At 27.0% G+C, this 18,092-nt stretch overlaps 1 protein-coding gene across 1 annotated transcript in view; it reads right to left on the bottom strand.

The window, feature by feature from the left end:
• Positions 1 to 18,092, bottom strand: part of LOC107438207 (voltage-dependent calcium channel type A subunit alpha-1) — a 282,265-nt gene that overhangs the window by 127,806 nt on the left and 136,367 nt on the right. The window contains exons 3-6 of the mRNA XM_043038639.2: positions 14,873 to 14,978; positions 10,050 to 10,189; positions 4,347 to 4,450; positions 2,008 to 2,163 (exon numbers count right to left, since the gene is read on the bottom strand). Coding sequence (XP_042894573.2) covers positions 2,008 to 2,163; positions 4,347 to 4,450; positions 10,050 to 10,189; positions 14,873 to 14,978 — 506 coding nt within the window. The remainder of the gene's footprint in view (positions 1 to 2,007; positions 2,164 to 4,346; positions 4,451 to 10,049; positions 10,190 to 14,872; positions 14,979 to 18,092) is intronic.

Below are 18,092 nucleotides of genomic sequence, written 5' to 3' on the forward strand. Positions count from 1 at the left end.
CAATGTAATTTAATGCTTTGTGTAATGTAATTTAATGCTTTGTGTAATGTAATTTAATGCTTTGTGTAATGTACTATTAAAAACTATTACATATTTAGTTACCTTTCTTCAGTACACTTGTAAATGGAATTGTAATTTAAATACTTAAAATAAATTTGATAATTAAAAATTGTACAATTTAATGCTTTGGGCAAATGTAATTTAATGCTTTGACCAATGTAATTTAATGCTTTGTGTAATGTAATTTAATGCTTTGTGTAATGTAATTTAATGCTTTGTGTAATGTACTATTAAAAACTATTACATATTCAGTTACCTTTCTTCAGTACACTTGTAAATGGAATTGTAATTTAAATACTTAAAATAAATTTGATAATAAAAAATGGCACAATTTAATGCTTTGGGTAATGTAATTTAATGTTTCGTGTAATGTAATTTAATGCTTTGTGTAATGTACTATTACATATTTAGTTACCTTTCTTCAGTATATTTGTAAATGGAATTGTAATTTAAATACTTAAAATAAATTTGATAATTAAAAACTGTACAATTTAATGCTTTGGCCAATGTAATTTAATGCTTTGTGTAATGTAATATTAAAACTATTGCGTATTTAGTTACCTTTCTTCAGTACACTTGTAAATGGAATTGTAATTTAAATAGTTAAAATAAATTTGATAATTATAAATTTTGCAATTTAATGCTTTGTGCAATGAAAAAAGAAACAAAAAACGAAAACAAAAAAGGTGATTTGAAATGACTCAGGGAAATCTAAACTTTAATTTCGATTAATTATTAATAATATTAATTTGATAAATGCGATTTATTTTAATATGTTGTTTAATTCGGGAGGAAAAATTATAAATTGCCATTGGTTTTGCTATACCTATATTAGAAAAATACATGGAAAAAAATCAGAAAATTTTGCACATGCAATCGCTACATAAAAGTTGTTATATCTGTGATTTGAGTAGAAATTGCAATTGGTTTTAGTATTTATAAAGTGGACGGATGCATCAAAATATAATTAAAATACTTTTCCTAATGAATATTATCCCAACGAATTATCCGTGCTCAAGTGATGTAATATCTATGATGAAGATAGATAGAAAATGTATTTTGTATTAGTATTCTTAAAGTAGATGAATGGATAGAAGCACAATTAGAACTCTTTGTGATATACTTGAACTTTCTCTGCATAATTTTTTTTATATCTTTAATGGCAGTGAATAAAAATTGCTGTTGGTCTTAGCATTTTTAAAGGGAAAGGATAAATGGAAATATAATTCGAAAACTTTGTACTAGTATAAATGTAATATCAATGAATTATTTTTAAAATCGAGGATTTAAGTAAAGTAATTTTGTCATTTAAAAAAAAATACGCACATCGTATATAAACAACAATAGATGAGAAAACTTTCAGAGATCTGCATTAAACCAAATTAACTTATATTTCTAAGGGAATTTTTTAAAACACAATTATTTATTAATTTATTTCAAACATAAATGATAAAAATTGTTTAAAAATTAGCATATTTTTAAATACATACTTTCTGGATCAAAATTCATTTACGCAACTAATTTTTGATTTTGTTTACATGTATACTTAAATGTAAAAATTACACCATCTTAAGAAAACACTGATTAAATAGGTGATATACGTCCATAGACTCTTACCATGAAGTAAATAGATTTCGATCGAATTATTTCTTTTGAAAAACACATCGGTGCGTTTTTGACTTATTGAGATTTAAGATTAGTAACAGTAATTAACTTGATAAAAGATCTCTGATGTTTGTATATGTCTTTCATAAATATTTTTGATAGAAACTGAATCAAGCAAAAATAGTGCAAATATAAAAAAAAAACCCTGTAAAAATGCCTAGAAATTATCTCTGATATGCATGCTTTTTTTATTACTTCGTTTTCGAAAAGGATTCTAAAAATATACATCCAGCACGATAATTATGGAACACTATGTATAGCGTTTATAGGTAAGAGACTTACTTGCATCTACAATCAGATAGCAAGTTTTATGTAGAGCACCGCTGTAGAACTCAAGACCAATGATGGCAAATATCACGATGGCAAAAAGCACCAGAAGGCCAATTTGAAGTAGTGGGGCCATCGCTTTGATGATGGACTTGAGCACGACTTGGAGACCTGTAAAAAGTATGCAATTAAGTATTATGCAAGTCGGCAGGATGTTATAAAGCGTGTTTAGAAAAAAAAATACTTGTTTATGTAAGTAAAATAATTGAACGATAAAAAGTACTAAATTATTCTGCTAGTTTTGGTTTAATGGACACTAATTGTGTGAGTTTGGATAGCTTTGAGTCCTTTGAGTAAAGCACAACATAAAATTTTTTGTGCGGCTGTGGTTAAGCAGCAAGGGAATGAAAATGTTTACATAGGAATTTCGCTTATTTTTATTATACTAGAAGCTCTTATATTTAGTCCTTATTGCGACATTATTCTGTCTCACTGAAACATTTTTGCATTTCAAAGTCAATCACTGTTTTTCAAAATATTTTATATTGAGAGTAAATTTTTTTTAAAAAGAAAAATTAGTTTTAAGTGATAAGGCAGTTCAAGCATCAAGCTATTGAGAAATTTCGTACATCCATGCTAGATTCCGTAAGCTCATGTACGTAAGATTTAGAACAACAACATCTCATGTTCACGGTTATTTTATTTTATTATTATTTTTTTTTAGATTCTACGCATTTTTACGTTTTGTTGGCTTAGGTGTATAAAGCTACAAGAACGCCGTTCAAAGCTGTTAAATTTTGTATTTTGTTTAAGCCTACCTTCGAATTAACAACATGGCAACATGGACGTGTGACATGGACGTTAGATTAAAAAGAATTCCAACAAAAATGAAGGTGGAGGATTCATTAACACAAAATGAATCGAGTCATGCTATAAAAATTGGTTGTATTGATAAAAAAAAATATTGGTTTTAGTTTAAAATTATTGTTCCCTAATTGCAATAGGTTCGTAAAAAACTATTTCTGCATTATTTAGAATTATATATTACATTTACTTTAATTATGTAATTTAGTTTGAAGAGGAAGTACGTCTATATTATCCATGTTAATTGTAAATGTTTGTCTTAATTTTGTGGCCGAAGCTGAGATGATATTTTACAGCGTTATGGTTTTTAACTTACGGGTTTTTACAAAATTTCCTACTTTTATTCACGCAAGTTTAATAGTTTTTTTCTCGTTCACATGTGTATTTTTCATGCGCAATAATTTACGTACAATAACTTACGTAAAATCAATGCACAATAACTTACGTAAAATCAATGCACAATAACTTACGTAGAATCAATGTGCAATTACTTACGTAAAATCTTACGTACGGGAGCGTGCGGCATGAAACGTAAGAGTGCAAAATTTCCCTCTTTTGCCTGGACAGCCACTTACTTCAATTATTCAGATTGCAATTCAATTATTTAGATTATTTAGGGTTTTAAGCCTATGAGTTTTTGGAAAGAATTGTTTAATTGTAAAGATTGCTTTCGAATGGAATGCACTTTTTAAATTTAAACTGGTGAACTGGAACCTAATCAAATTTAAAACATCAAACGGATTCTTACATTATTATTCTTGCTACGTCAAAGAGTTTAATTCAAATGACTTGAATTAAAATTTTTTTCAATGATAATACACAATTTCATGAAATTTATTGATGGAGTTTCAATAGAAAGCTTGAAGGGAATAATAAATCGACGATGTCAACCAACATCTATCAAAAGGTACTTCAAGTTAGAATCGAGTTAACATGTCTTATATACTAGTGAATTGGTATTTAATATTTATGGTGGTAGTTACACCACATTACTCCCCTTCCTGAATTTTATCTGAGATAGAATTCGATGAACGGATACCACTAGTTGATTCATGCTGTTTATTTATATAAATTTTTGCTCATTATATTTTTTCCTTAATTTTTTGTTCACAGCATTTCTCTCATTATTATTATTTTTTTCATTTTTTTCTTTATAACATTCTGCTCACTATATATTTTTTCTTCATTTTCGTTTATTGATCGGGAGACTTTAATTACTTCACCGGATTTTTTTTTCTTTGAGCAATATATATTTTTTAAGCAAATCAACTGTTTTATTGTGGATCATTCATCATTATTGGCAAGTTCATATTCCGCAGGTAACCAATGAGGTGAATTATAAATCGACTATGCCAACCTTCATCTATCAAAAGATACCTCAAGATAGAATCAAGTTAACATGTCTTATATACTAGTGAATTGGTATTCAATATTTATAGTGGTAGTTACGCCACAAGCTTTAAGGAAATACATTGTAATAGTTTACTTACTGGGAATCCCAGAAACCAATTTGAGTGGTCGCAAAACACGTATAGCTCGCAATGTACGCAGATCTACATCTATTTCGCCACCCTCCATAAAATTCGAAATGAACCTGAAAGAAGTCAGATATCTAGCTACTAAAAGAATTCTATAAAATCATGCAAGATTTCATTCGAATCACTTTTTTTATTAAATATTATATCATACTATTAGATTCTACAGAAAAGTGTTCAGCAGTAATAAATGGAAAGTGTTTTTTTAAAGATATATGTATAATTTTATTAAATAGGATTCTATGTTGCAGATGATGATACAAAATTTGAATGGGTTAATATTTAAATGAGAAAAAAATTATCTCTTCGTTGTAATAGAAAAACAAAAATGAAACTTTTTATGTAAGATCTATGAAAAGCTGTTAACAAATCTATTTAGTGAGTTATTATTACTATCATTCGTCGCGAGATTAAAAACGAATTGCTTAGAGAATAACTAATTCATAGTGTCAATTTTAATGAAGCTTTATAGTGAATTACATTTAGGGATTCACTCAGGTAAAAAAAAAAATCACAAATATACCTAACACTAGTTGAATAATTTTCTCAAGAAAAATAAAATTAAGAAAAAACCGAAAGTTTTTTTTAAAATTTTAATTATTTGTACCCGAAAATCTCGTTTTTCCTTTAGTCTTATAGTATTGAGGGTGACGAAAAATAATGTTGTGTAATACTGAGTCTTCTTATTTAAAACATCGTGCCAGTTAAATTAATGTAAAAAACATTATATTGCAGCTATTTCAAACCTTGTTTATAAGATTAATGTTTTTGGTTGCAGTTTAAACTTATCGATATCTAAAAGAGGCAGTATATACGATAACTGTATCAATCATGAAGTTTTTATCATAGATTTGATCTACTGTATGTTGTAACAATGTTGCAATGCTATTGTAATTTATTGTAATAATCATAATGTTGTAGAAAATATTAAAAGCAGAATACTGAAATCCACTTTTAATTTATAGAAGACTAGGTACTGTGCAGATTGGAATTATAATACGGCTGCTTATACCATAGAGTTCCTGTGTCCAAGCGTAGCCTAGAGAGTTACAACGCACAGTCTGGGATTGGTTAAGAGTCTAAATTTAGGAAAAAGAAACAAAATAAAAAATTTCCCATAGACTTAACTGCATCTACGAGATCAACTGCATTTACGAGATATCTTAAACCGATGAAATCACCAAATTATAGATTTGTATATATTTCTCAGTCTATAATATTTATCTTAACTATAAAAATAGAATACTGAAACCCAATTTTAGTATATAGAAGACTAGGTACTGTGCAGATTTGAATTATATTGAAATACCGGCTGCTTATACCATAGAATTCCTATATCCAAGCGTAGCTTAGAGAGTTACGACTCACTGTCTGGGATTGGTTAAGAGTCCAAATTTAGGAAAAAAAGCGAAATAAAAAATTTCCCATAGACTTAACTCGAACTGCATCGACGAGATATCTTTAACCGATGAAATCGACAAATTATAGATTTGTATATATTTCTCTGCTTATAATATTTATCTTAACTATTTCAAGTATCGATTGTACGCAAAAGTAATGCTACATATTTATTGATATTTTGAGAAATAATTAGATTTTCAAAACTATAATTATGCTTGCACTTGTTTCTGTTGATGTGATTGCATGGCAAAATTACGTTATTATAGGCAGAATTTTTTAAAAAAATATTAAAGTAGTATTGGCAAATATCATTGGTAGAATTAATGGACTTATGGCTCATTTTGCTTTCTAGCTCTTCTTTGAAAAAATGAAAAAAAAGGAAACTTCATAGGTTTTTGGCAGACATTATTGGCAGATACCATTGGCAGATATTTTGGTAGAATAAAATGATTTCATCCTAGAATGTTTTAAATTTTTTTCCTGTTCTTTTGCTGCTTCAAAACTGCTCTTTCTCCTATGCAAACTATTAAGAATTATTAAAACTAAAATAAGTTTTAAATTATTCTGCTTAATTAACTCATGTGCAAAAACGGTGCGTAAATTAATAAGTATAATTAAAACCAAATTACAACACGGTTTGTTAGTTTACATGAAATGTTCGCTTTTAAATTTTCATTTCTGCTTAATTTATAAATCAGTTTGCTTTTTAGTTCTTCTTTGACAAAATGAAAAAAAAGAAACTTCATAAATTTTTTTTCTGAAGTTACAAGTCTCTTAACTTGTTAAAAAACTAAAGGAAATGTAGTTATGATTTGACGCGGAGCAAAAAATTGAGGTTTGAGATAAAATTCGCCAAAATTGAGAAAAGGATTTTTTTTCACGTCTCTAATCTGAGCAGTTAAAAAGCTGCTTGTTGTTACTTTCTCTAGAAATAAGAAATCGACACGACACTTTATTCAAACTGAACACTTTTCTACTACCAATCTCATGAATTAAGTAATACATAAAAAGCAAATTCAAACAATACTACTTTATCTATGACTAATATACTAACTAAAAAAGCATTCAAGAGTATCTAAAGAATTATCTACTATCATTTCATCTAAATTTTTGGTCTACATATGCTCTAAACTTATGAAACACCACAACCACAACACTGAAGAACTTCTAGATAGGTCTAAAGTTTCTATAAAGTCAACAGATTGATACATTCTCTCAATAAAATAGAGCTTTTATTATTACATTTAGATATTGTTTCAAACTCTAATAACACTTACCATTTTGTTTAATATAGAATGTTTAGAAGATGTCGTAGTTCAGTGTTCTACCTCAACCAATGCTACAACCCAAAGTACATTATACATAGTAAAAGTGAACAAAAAATTTGGATTTAAGAACTATTTAAATAATTTTGAGTAATAAATAATAAAAAAAGAATATAAATTTATTATCAGGGAAAATGACAGAGTTTATCATAATAGATAAATAAGATAAATTACCATGTTGTATTATATAGATTGCTTAGAAGATGCAGTACTTCAGTGTTCTACCTCAACCAATGCTACAACCCAAAGTACATTATACATAGTAAGAGGGAACATTAAAAATTTGAATTTAAAAATTATTTAAGTAATTTAGAATAATAAATGATGAAAAAAGAATATAAATTTGATATCTGAAAAAAATGACAGGGTATATAATAATAGATAAATAAGGGTACATAATGATCGATAAATAAAAAGGAATATAAAATTTTGAATTTCTCTTTCGAGCTGTAGCTGTTTAGAGCGTAGGTTTCAAGATATATGCTTCTTTTTTACTAGCAAATTATTTTTGTTCGTAAAATTTCTAATACATATTTTAATGTTTATATTTTGCTTAGTTGTTTTAAATAAATAATAATAAAATTACAAACTTTCATTAAAAAAAATCAAATTATTTAAAATTTCCATAAGTTGTCATACTTTGATACAAAAGTTATATACCAGATGACACAGCTTTACTTTTGATATAAGTTACACAGAAAATAGCTAAATTATCAATAAATTGTTTAAAATAATTTTTTAAGCCATTTCTGCATTATTTAAAGAGGATTGAAAATCAGAAAATAGTTTTAAGAAACAGGGTAGAGGCATTAATTTTTTAAATCATATTAATATTTTTAATTTGTTACTCAAAACCGAGTGCAAAAAGTTTAGTAGAGAATGATTTATCATTAAATCAAATTTTTCAAAAATTATGTAAACATCTACATAACACAGTGTATTTTATTTTTTAAATAAATACATTATGAAAAATGTTCAAAGATTTAATTTTAAAAACAAAATATTTTATCTTTGAATATGATTTACTTTAAAACCGTGCATTAATAATTTTATTCAATTATTAATTATTTGCGGGTATCTATCCTTTATAAGTAACTAACATTTAATGAATAAATAGATAAAGAGTAGACAAATGAGATATCAACTAAAACTGTGATTTACTTATATTGCAAAATACTTAAAAAAAATTATAAAATTATATTAAATGAATATTAAATAGTGAATGTATTATCTAAAGTGAATATTTTCCTTGATATAACTTAAGTGAAATAGAATTAAAAATTACCTTTAAAACGGAATATTAATAAAATTTATGCGCACATTTACTTTTCAAAGGTTATTTAATATTTAAGAATTTACCTTTTAAAAATAAATGAAATTTAATGGAATGCATTAGAATAAATCAATTGTCTACTGATGTTAAAAAATATAGTAAAATATATATTTTAATATTAGCAGACCAGTAGACAAGTGATAATTTTTTGTCATCATTGGAATTTTTTTTTACATGAAGTGATCCAAAAGAATTGTTATATCATAATGATATCTGTAACCAAATGCATGACGTATTCAATAGAAACAAGTAAGCTTTTGTGATAAGTGTCCAAAATATGGTTTGATACATTTCATATGAAACTTTTGTGATACATTCTTCCAGAAGATTCTGGCATTGACAATTTTGTCGGAATAAGTTTTGAAGTTTTAATTCATCAAGAATTGGATGCATTCCAAACGTAATACATTTTTTGGCAGAATGTCCTTGTTCGAAGTTATAAAAAATAATCTGAGATTTAAAAGAAATTATTCTAATAAATATTTTCAATGATCCTATTTTAAAGAGATGCTGTTCAGTACTTTAAAATCTGATAGCAATTCATTTCTAATACATGAAAACATCATATTAATTCCTAAATAGTGAAAAAAATATCACTGATCAATTTTTGATTATCAATTTAACTCAAATGGATAATCAAAGTATTTGACTGGCTGGAGGAGTACTGAACTTGGTCCTAATTAATTCAATTAAACTTAATTACAAGTATGAAAAAGTTTCAAGATTCGAGTTTTTTCCAAACCAACAACACCAGCAGGAAATTTGATTATTTTTGTTTGAAAATGAGCTTAAATGAGAATGCTCTTTTAAGAAGCTATGAGTATATGAAAGGCAACAAAAACATATTACAATCTAATTCTGAATACTTTTATTTCCATTCTTAAAGCTTTTGGAAAACAAAAAAATTTATTTGAACTTGAATTTCGTTTTGAAAAATTCTGTTGAAAAGTGATATCGATTACCAAAAAATTTTGATTTCTTAATCATAGACTCTTTTTATTTTTATTCTGATGTTATTATTGATAATGGGTGACATTTAATGAATAGATTTAACTTTCTACTTAACGCTGTTTTGTTAGACAGAATCATTTATATTATTTTCTCGCTATCTCAAGTAGAGCCTTGAGGTCAAGTGCAATCATTACAGGAACTTGTACATATTTTACTTGTAAAAAATAATTCTAATTTGGAACTATTTGTAACAGAGGAAAAATAATGCAAGATCATGAAATTTAATTTCTTGATTCAAAAAGATGGTACAAATAAAATGAATTGATAATAACTTATGCTTTTTTTTTGCCTCGACATTCAATCGATAAACTGTTGTGAAAATTCAGACATTTTTTAATTTTTAAGATATGAGGTATTAATAAAAAGTGAGGAAGGGCGTAAACGCTAGATGATTCATACATATTTATTTCTTTGAGGTACTTATAAAAAGAGAGGAGGTGTGTAAGCGCTTGATGATTCAAACATATTTATTTATTTGAGGTATTTATTAAAAGAGAGGAGGTGTGTAAACGCTTGATGATTCAAACATATTTACTTATTGTATAATTAAATAAAATTTAAGGAAGTTAGATAAAGAAAAATACATACCCCGTAACTACGACGATGAAATCCATGATGTTCCATATGTTTCGCAAGTATGACCCTCTATGAAGTACAAAGCCTAATGCTAAAATCTTAACAGTAGATTCTACGCAAAATATCCCTAAGAAATATTGTTCTGTAAGTTCCTGAGAAAAATTAAGAAAGTGAATTAGATTCAGACATTAATATTGTGCAGCAATACATAGCATACTTCAAATATTTAGTTGACGATAAGGTATTTTTTCGAAGTACAACTGGAAAATAAGTTAGTTTATAACCTATTAGGGGGACTGAAACGTAATGTCGTTTCAGTGCATTTGATATTTGTTATCAATATTTTATTTTTAATCAATAATGTATTCACCCTCGTTAGCAAAGACCTTTCAATGCCGGATTGAAAAGGGATCGAAAAAATGAATTGGTTTTTAAGAACTAACGAATATTTAATGCGCTGAAACGACATTACTTTCCGGTTCCCTTAATATTTTTCTGGAATGGTTTACGTGAGCTCGGGAAATTGAACTATAGAGATTTTGATATGTAGCTTGAATAAGTTCAAAAACACATTTGGGTTCAATAAAAAACAAATAAAACAAACATATATTAGGAAAAAAGAAAAATTGTTATTGCATTACAGTGATTACTGTTTACCATCTGGTCAAATGTTTTTTTTCTGAATAGACTTTCATAAACACCATATCATTTCAAATCTTCGATTGCAAAAACAACCTCTACTGATGTTTGTCTTTCTGTTTTGCAATCGGCTGGATTGATTTTTAATTCCTGTCAATATAAATTTTTTTAAACTTCACTATATTATTTTCCTTCTTCAGTGTTTTTATCCATATTAAAATCGTCTCCAAGACAGAAATTATGAATAAATTAATAAAAAAAAGAGTATAAAATACTTTAAATTAATATTATGTAAAAACATTGAAAATGCATGCACGTTGGTGAAAATTAAAGGAAAAAACTCAAAGAACTTCTAAAATTATCGTCTGATTATTTCTTCATTTCATCTTGTGGTGCTGTTTGTTTTAATTAATGCTTGTGTAAGCCTGATTTTTATAACTCTTACAACTCTTTACTTGAGATTATGGTGCTGAAGTTGATGTAATTGATGAAGTTCAACTAGTCGGAAAGAGTACAGACATGATAAACCTAGAACAACACTCATTTTCCCAATGGGTTCGAAAAATCAACTTTCAGTTCATTAAAAATTTAATAAGCAGCAAAATTTAAATATTTGATTGATGATAAGATTTTTTCTCCAAATACTACTACCAACTTCGCGGGAGCGGGTTAAGTGAGCTTGGTAACTTAAACTACACGTATTTTAATCCGCAGTTTTAATAAACTCTGAAACTTTTTTCAGTTTCCTCAAATATTAAAAAAAAATATTAAAATTAAAAAATTGAAACTTTTATTTTTTAAGCTTGTTTGTTTACAATAATTTTGATATTGAGTTTTTTAAAAAAACTATTTTTGCTTAATCATCTCTAAATATAGTAAACATTTTATTCGCATTTAAAAAGTTATGCGGAGGTCAAAAGTACACGTAATTAATAATTCTGATTTCTTAATATGTGTTATTATTATTTAATTCACAAAATGGTCTTTTCATTATGAATTTTCCATCTAACAGCTTAATTGAAATTATAATTAAGTAAAAGCAATATAATTCACTACTCAAAAGAAACTCGATGTTTTTACCAACTGTTCATAGAGAAAAAAAATGATGTTTTTATAACCTTCATATGCTTGACTCGAAACTTAATGAATGAATGTACCTAGTTTATTTAATTACTATATAAATTATACAATTCAATACATATATTCTATAAAGTAATATTCATTATCGAAACTATTTATTAGTGTCTTTAGTATAATGTTTTAGTTTCTTAAATGAATACTAAAGAGTGTTTACACTACACACGCTCTTAAAGTTTATAATGTAATTAATTTAATATACATAACATCACAATTTTGGGGTAGCATTATAGCAAAGCGATTATAATTAAGAAAGACGTAAGCTTTAAACTAAATTAATTTCAATAATTATCGTAAATATACTTCAATGTGTATGTTTTGCTTTAAATTGAGTTAGTGGTCAATGAAAAGATGAATTGATTTGAATGATTAGCTTTTTAATTTTTAAATTCATAAGGAAAAAACGCTAAAAAAGTTGAATTTTGAATATAACCTACTGAATGAATTAAGGCATATTTATGGAACTAATGTTTATAAAGTGTTTTATTTTTTTATGTATTTTGAAGTAAAAAAATTATTTAAAGACAGTATATTTTATTAATTTCTTTGTTTAACAGAACTTTGATCCAAATATTTATGCAAAGGATAAAATAATATGAGACTTTTATCAAAGAGTAATGGGACTTAATTAAATGTATAATAAATTGGAAAGTAATGATGATAATTCGGAGATAATAATTTTCAAATAAATGTCTATTCTTTTAATTTCTTTTTTCCGAATATATTTGTTGGCCGAAAAAATATTTTATTAACGTTAAATAAGAGCTTTAATTTTATAATTACAAATTAGCTCTTGATCTTTCTGTCTTTTATTTTGGAAGACATGAATATAGTTTCCCAGGATTTTATCAATAGCTTGACTTTTGAAACCAAAATTGTTTAACAGACGGCATTTAAAGCTTCTTTTAGCATTTGGAAGTCTGTTTGAATTCAATTTTAGTTTTGATAATTTAAAGACAAACAAACAAATTTTTTAGTCTGAAATCGTTAAAGACTCGTCGACTGCCGAAGTTTGTTGATATCACGTGCGTTCATCACCCATATAAGAAATTGAAATTGTATAATATTCATAAGTTTCTATTTAAATAAAAAAGAGAAAGAAACTAATGATAAAGTATCAGTACCCAATAATGATTATATCGGGCTCATTTTTAGAGGCAAGCGCATACAAAAGTGATCATGACTTGCATACAATAAAAATTAAAGTTTCATAAACAAAACAGAATCTATTTTTTTACAAAGTGTTGACAGATGATGAGAAAAATCAAATAAAGAAAAATGGAGGGGGGGGGGAGGATAAAAATCCACGGTTTCTTCCTTCTGCTTAAAAAACCAGTTTTGAAAATTTAAAACATCTGCAAATTTTGCCAACAGATTACGCAGTTAAAGGATAAAAACCATTAAATAATGTTTCCAAAATAAAACTTTTTATAGCAACAATATGGTATAGGAAGAAATTAATCGTCACGTTCACTTATAAAATTGTCTGACAAGTAGAAGAAATTTTTTTTTATTGTTTTTTTTTTTTATTCTGCCGCGTGATGCTTGTTGCATATAGCTTTGAAAAACTTAGTGAGTCCATAATTCCTGTCATGCGAAGCAATACACAGTGAAACTTAAATTCATATTATTTTCCAATCTTATTCAATTAATTTTAAAACTAATCAATCATGCATGAAAGACACTTTACATGAAATTCTTAATTGCTCAATTTAAAGAACAACCATGAAGGCGTCGTAGAAATACCGTTAACCGTATCAGTATAGGAATGCTTGCCAGCTTATTTACGTTTGTATAGTTTCAGGTTTTGAGAGGAAATGAAATCAATTGTGCACCATGTACAGTGCTCAAAATGAAAGAAAAGAAAAACGGACCACCCTGAATAACTTTCAATCTAATGATCAGATTTTCACGTTCTCTTAGCTCAAGGGAGTGACCACAAACATGGTAATAATTTAGCGCAGGCGATATTTTAAGTTACGAAATCAGACGCAAAAACGCACTTTCTCTGAATAAACATACCCTTTTTTTTTTTACAGGATTCGGATTTTTGATCCCCAAAATGTAGAGGGTAGCCGCAATCTAGGAAATATGGTCCCCACAGTTTGGTCAGAAGAGTGATCCAAAGTTCGGACCTCTTAATGTTAATTTTACTTTTTGCGTATTTCGTCATATTTTGAGAACTTTTTCAAAGAATTGAAAAAATTTTGTGCACGGTCATCAAATTTGTTTATTCAAAGATAATTCCATGTAAAAAATAACCTTTAGTAAATATTTAATATTTTCTATTATTTTATTAAAGAATGGTCGAAAAAACTTTGAATCGCGAGGTAAACAGTTTTTTGCACCATTTTAATGAATAAAATTTTGCATGCAAAATACAAAATTTGAGCTATTTCGGTCGAACAGTTCCAGAGAAATTGAATTTCAAAGAAGTCAGATACTTAAAACTCGATTTCTTAGAAACTGTTCGACCAATTTTGTTCAAATTCTGTATTTTGCCATATGAAATTGCATTCTTTAAAATAATGCAGACATTTTTATACCCTACAATTCAAATTTTTGTTAATTATTTTTAAATAAAATAAAATTTCTTGCTGAAGTTATTTTTTACAAGGAATTATCTTTAAATAAGCGAATTTTATAATTGTGTGCAAAAATGTTTTAATTTGCTTAAAGAGTTCTTGAGATATAGAGAAATACGTTAAAAGTAAAATTAAGGGGCCTAAATTTTTGAGCGCTCTTCTGACCAAACTATGGGGACCATACTTTCCAGATTGCGGCTACCCCTATATTTTGAGGGTCAATAATCCGAATCCATCTGAGAAAAGTTATGTTTATTCAGAGAAAGTTCGTTTTTGTGTCTTGCGTAACTTAATATACCGTCTAATTAATTACTAATAATTAGCATATCTGTGGTAACCCTTTCGAGTCATTAAGATTTAGTCCTAGAACGAGCAAATTCTATCATTAGATCAAAAGTTATTCAGGGTGGTCCATTTATTTGGCCCACTGTACTATAAAATACAAATGAAACATAAAGCATAGTTTTTACTTACTAGTTTCTGTGCTAGTGGCGTCCTATCATCTTCAGGCAAATGCTCTTCCAAAGCTAGGACTATACAATTGGCAATGATAGTCAACAATACTGCATACTCAAATGGAGTGATTCAGAGTTAAGGTATTAACAACATCCAAATATTTGCTACTCATTTGCAGTTTAATACAATGTAACAATTTTTAAATTACGTACGTAAACAATTTAATTCAACTTTTTTTGTGAAAATAGAACAAATGTAACAGAATAAATATAAATAATTTTAATGTATATAACATATAATGTAGCATAATATATATAACATATAATGCAGCATAATGTATCTAAATATAATATAAATAAACATAATGTGTATAACATATAATGTAGCATAATATATATAGCATATAATGTAGCACAATATACCTAAATATAATATAAATAAGTATATGCAAAAATTTCAAATTTTGTATTAACTAATACTTCAAATATTTTTTTAAAATTTTTTTTACATTTACCTTATTTGTGAATGTATTTATAAAGCTATTATGGAATGTATTCAAATAGCTAGTAGTAATAGTATATATATGCCACTACTATTATCTATTCAAATCCGACAGCTATTTAAATCCGAACTATTCAAACCGAAAAACATATAGAATAAAATTTTATGCACAGTTAAACCAGTTCCATAAAGGTGTGATTTTTAAATGTTTTACATACTGATATTACACTAAAAAATATTAGTGCGAAAATTTCTTGGTTTTGTAGGAAAATCCTAAAAAAGTGCTAAAATTTTCGGAAAAAATACGAAACATAAATATTCTATAGAGATTTAAGTATATGTCAAATTAATAAAGTATTTTTACACACGTATGTGCTAAAATATTTGATGTACTCAAGTAAATTATTTAATTACTAAAGAAACAAATTAATCTCGCTCTTTTTTTACTTTGTAACAATTTACCTTCGTGCCTGATTTGAAAACGAAAATAAAAGGATACACGTGCTCGAATTGGGAAAAATAAAATATCAAGACAATGAAATTATTTATAATATACTTATAATAAGCAATTCCGTCTGCATTAGACATGTTTTTAGAACTGTTCTTAAAAGGAAACTATATGTATAAATGAGTAAATAAAGTTATTTATAAGCTAAAGATAGCTCCACACAATATTATTATGTGTTAAGCATAAAATTTTAATGATGAGAGCTTAAATTGAAGTTAAAGTTTTACCGGTACTCATACGTCAGAAATATTCTTCTAAATTAAATCATACATAGTAAGGGTTTTCATCCTTTTAAGAAATAAGGTCACATGAATAAATTCGGGAAATCCTATGAGCCGAGCATTTGATAGATAATATAGATTTGATATATTTGATATATTTTGAAAATAATGTAATATTGTCGAAAAAATTCTTTATCTGTAGGAAGATAACAGTAAGTTATCAAGTTTCATGATTTCTAGAATGCTAAAATTGTTTTAAATGAAATAAATATAGAGTAAATTAAGTTTTTAATCGAAGAGTTAGATGAAACATTATCATACTTAAATATTAAATATACATTGAAAACTACTCTTTTACAAAAACTACCAGCTACCTTAAGAAACTATAATAAAAAAAATGAGCCATGGTGGCTCAAAGGATAGAGCTCTCTCCTTCAAATGAGGTTGATCCGGGTGAGGTTTATCCCAATACTTGATCCAGGAGTTCCCCTGTCTTCTGGATTGGGTTCAAAAGTACAAGGCTGAGGAGTTAAATATAAGTAGTCGTAAACCCAAAATTGAGCCGGCTGTTCAACAACGGTTATAAAAATAAAAAAAGATAATACATTAAAAAACAACTTACATTACAAGAAGGAGGAAGTTATTAGCTCAAATTTTACATTGCAGGGAGTAATGATTGTTTTCGCTCAACCGAAGCAAAAATATTAAGTAAAACATTAATATTTGCCATTCTCCAAAGCTCCCTTTAAATACAAAACTGTCAAATATTTTCTCGTTTTTGATTTTGTGTTCTTCATTCGAATTAATTTACTATTTCGATCTCAATAAGAAACAGAACAACTTAATTCGTCAATCTTTTCTCAAGCATCAACCGAAAATTTTATTTTATTAGTTATTATCGGAAATAACGGGTATTTTAATGCTATTTTCTCTTTTATTATCGATCTTTCTTTTTAAAACGAATAATATAATTCAGTGGATTACTAAAACATCATCAGTCAGCAACTCGTGGGATATGGAATGCCTGTTGAATACCTTGATGCACATCACAGCGAATGATTAAGGCAAAGATTAGTAAATAAGAAAATAAGAAGATCTTTTTTCATCCTGAATAACTTTCACAACTATCCCGCTCATTTATCTGAATAATCAAGTTTTAAAGAGTAGTCAAATAAACTTAGACCTTCATTATCTGGCCGGTTTTGAAAATCTTTCCCTCAACGTAAAACTGCATTAACTCTAAACTGAAAGAAGAGGTTATTATGCCACTTACATGTTGTTTAAGAATCATTCGCTAAGAAAAAAATATGATAAATTCTATTAGAATATAGTGAAATTCACCGCGTTTCTCGCATTATGACAAAACATAAAAGCCCGGTAATTTTTCATAAAATGATAAAATTTGACAATTTTATTATGATACCTAAGAGCATGGCATATAAACTATTTGATTTGCTTAGTTTACTTTTCAGTTTTGTGTTTTTATTAAATGTGTAGAAATAAGAACAAAAATATTGAAAACCAGACTTTGCGGTAAACTATCACCATACAAACGGAAAAATTACCTAATGAATGGTTTAAATTCCGTATATTTTGGTTTCAATAACCAGAGTTATAGTTTTTTTAAAACCAGAAACGTCCACCAGTAAAATTACCATACAAGTATGGTAATTTTACTAGAATTTTTCTCCGCAAGTTAAGTATTAAGTATTGCAAAGTATTGTATGTATAATGTTTATAACGTGGTTTTAACACGCATTTAATGTTTTGCATTGTTCATATAGTTTGTATAAATAATGTATAGTGTTAGTAAATATTTCTGTACATATTTCGTTTTACTAATTATAATTTATAATACATTTTATTCATCATAATGAAGTTATTTATTCATAATTATTGAAATATTTCAGAGAAAAAATGTTTCTGGTTTAGATTTAATAATTAGTAAAAGAAAAAAAAAAGGATTCAATACTGAATAGAAATGCGGTGTTAGGTTTATAATTATCAA

The sequence above is a fragment of the Parasteatoda tepidariorum genome, chromosome 8 (assembly GCF_043381705.1).
Source record: "Parasteatoda tepidariorum isolate YZ-2023 chromosome 8, CAS_Ptep_4.0, whole genome shotgun sequence".
NCBI lineage: Eukaryota > Metazoa > Arthropoda > Arachnida > Araneae > Theridiidae > Parasteatoda > Parasteatoda tepidariorum.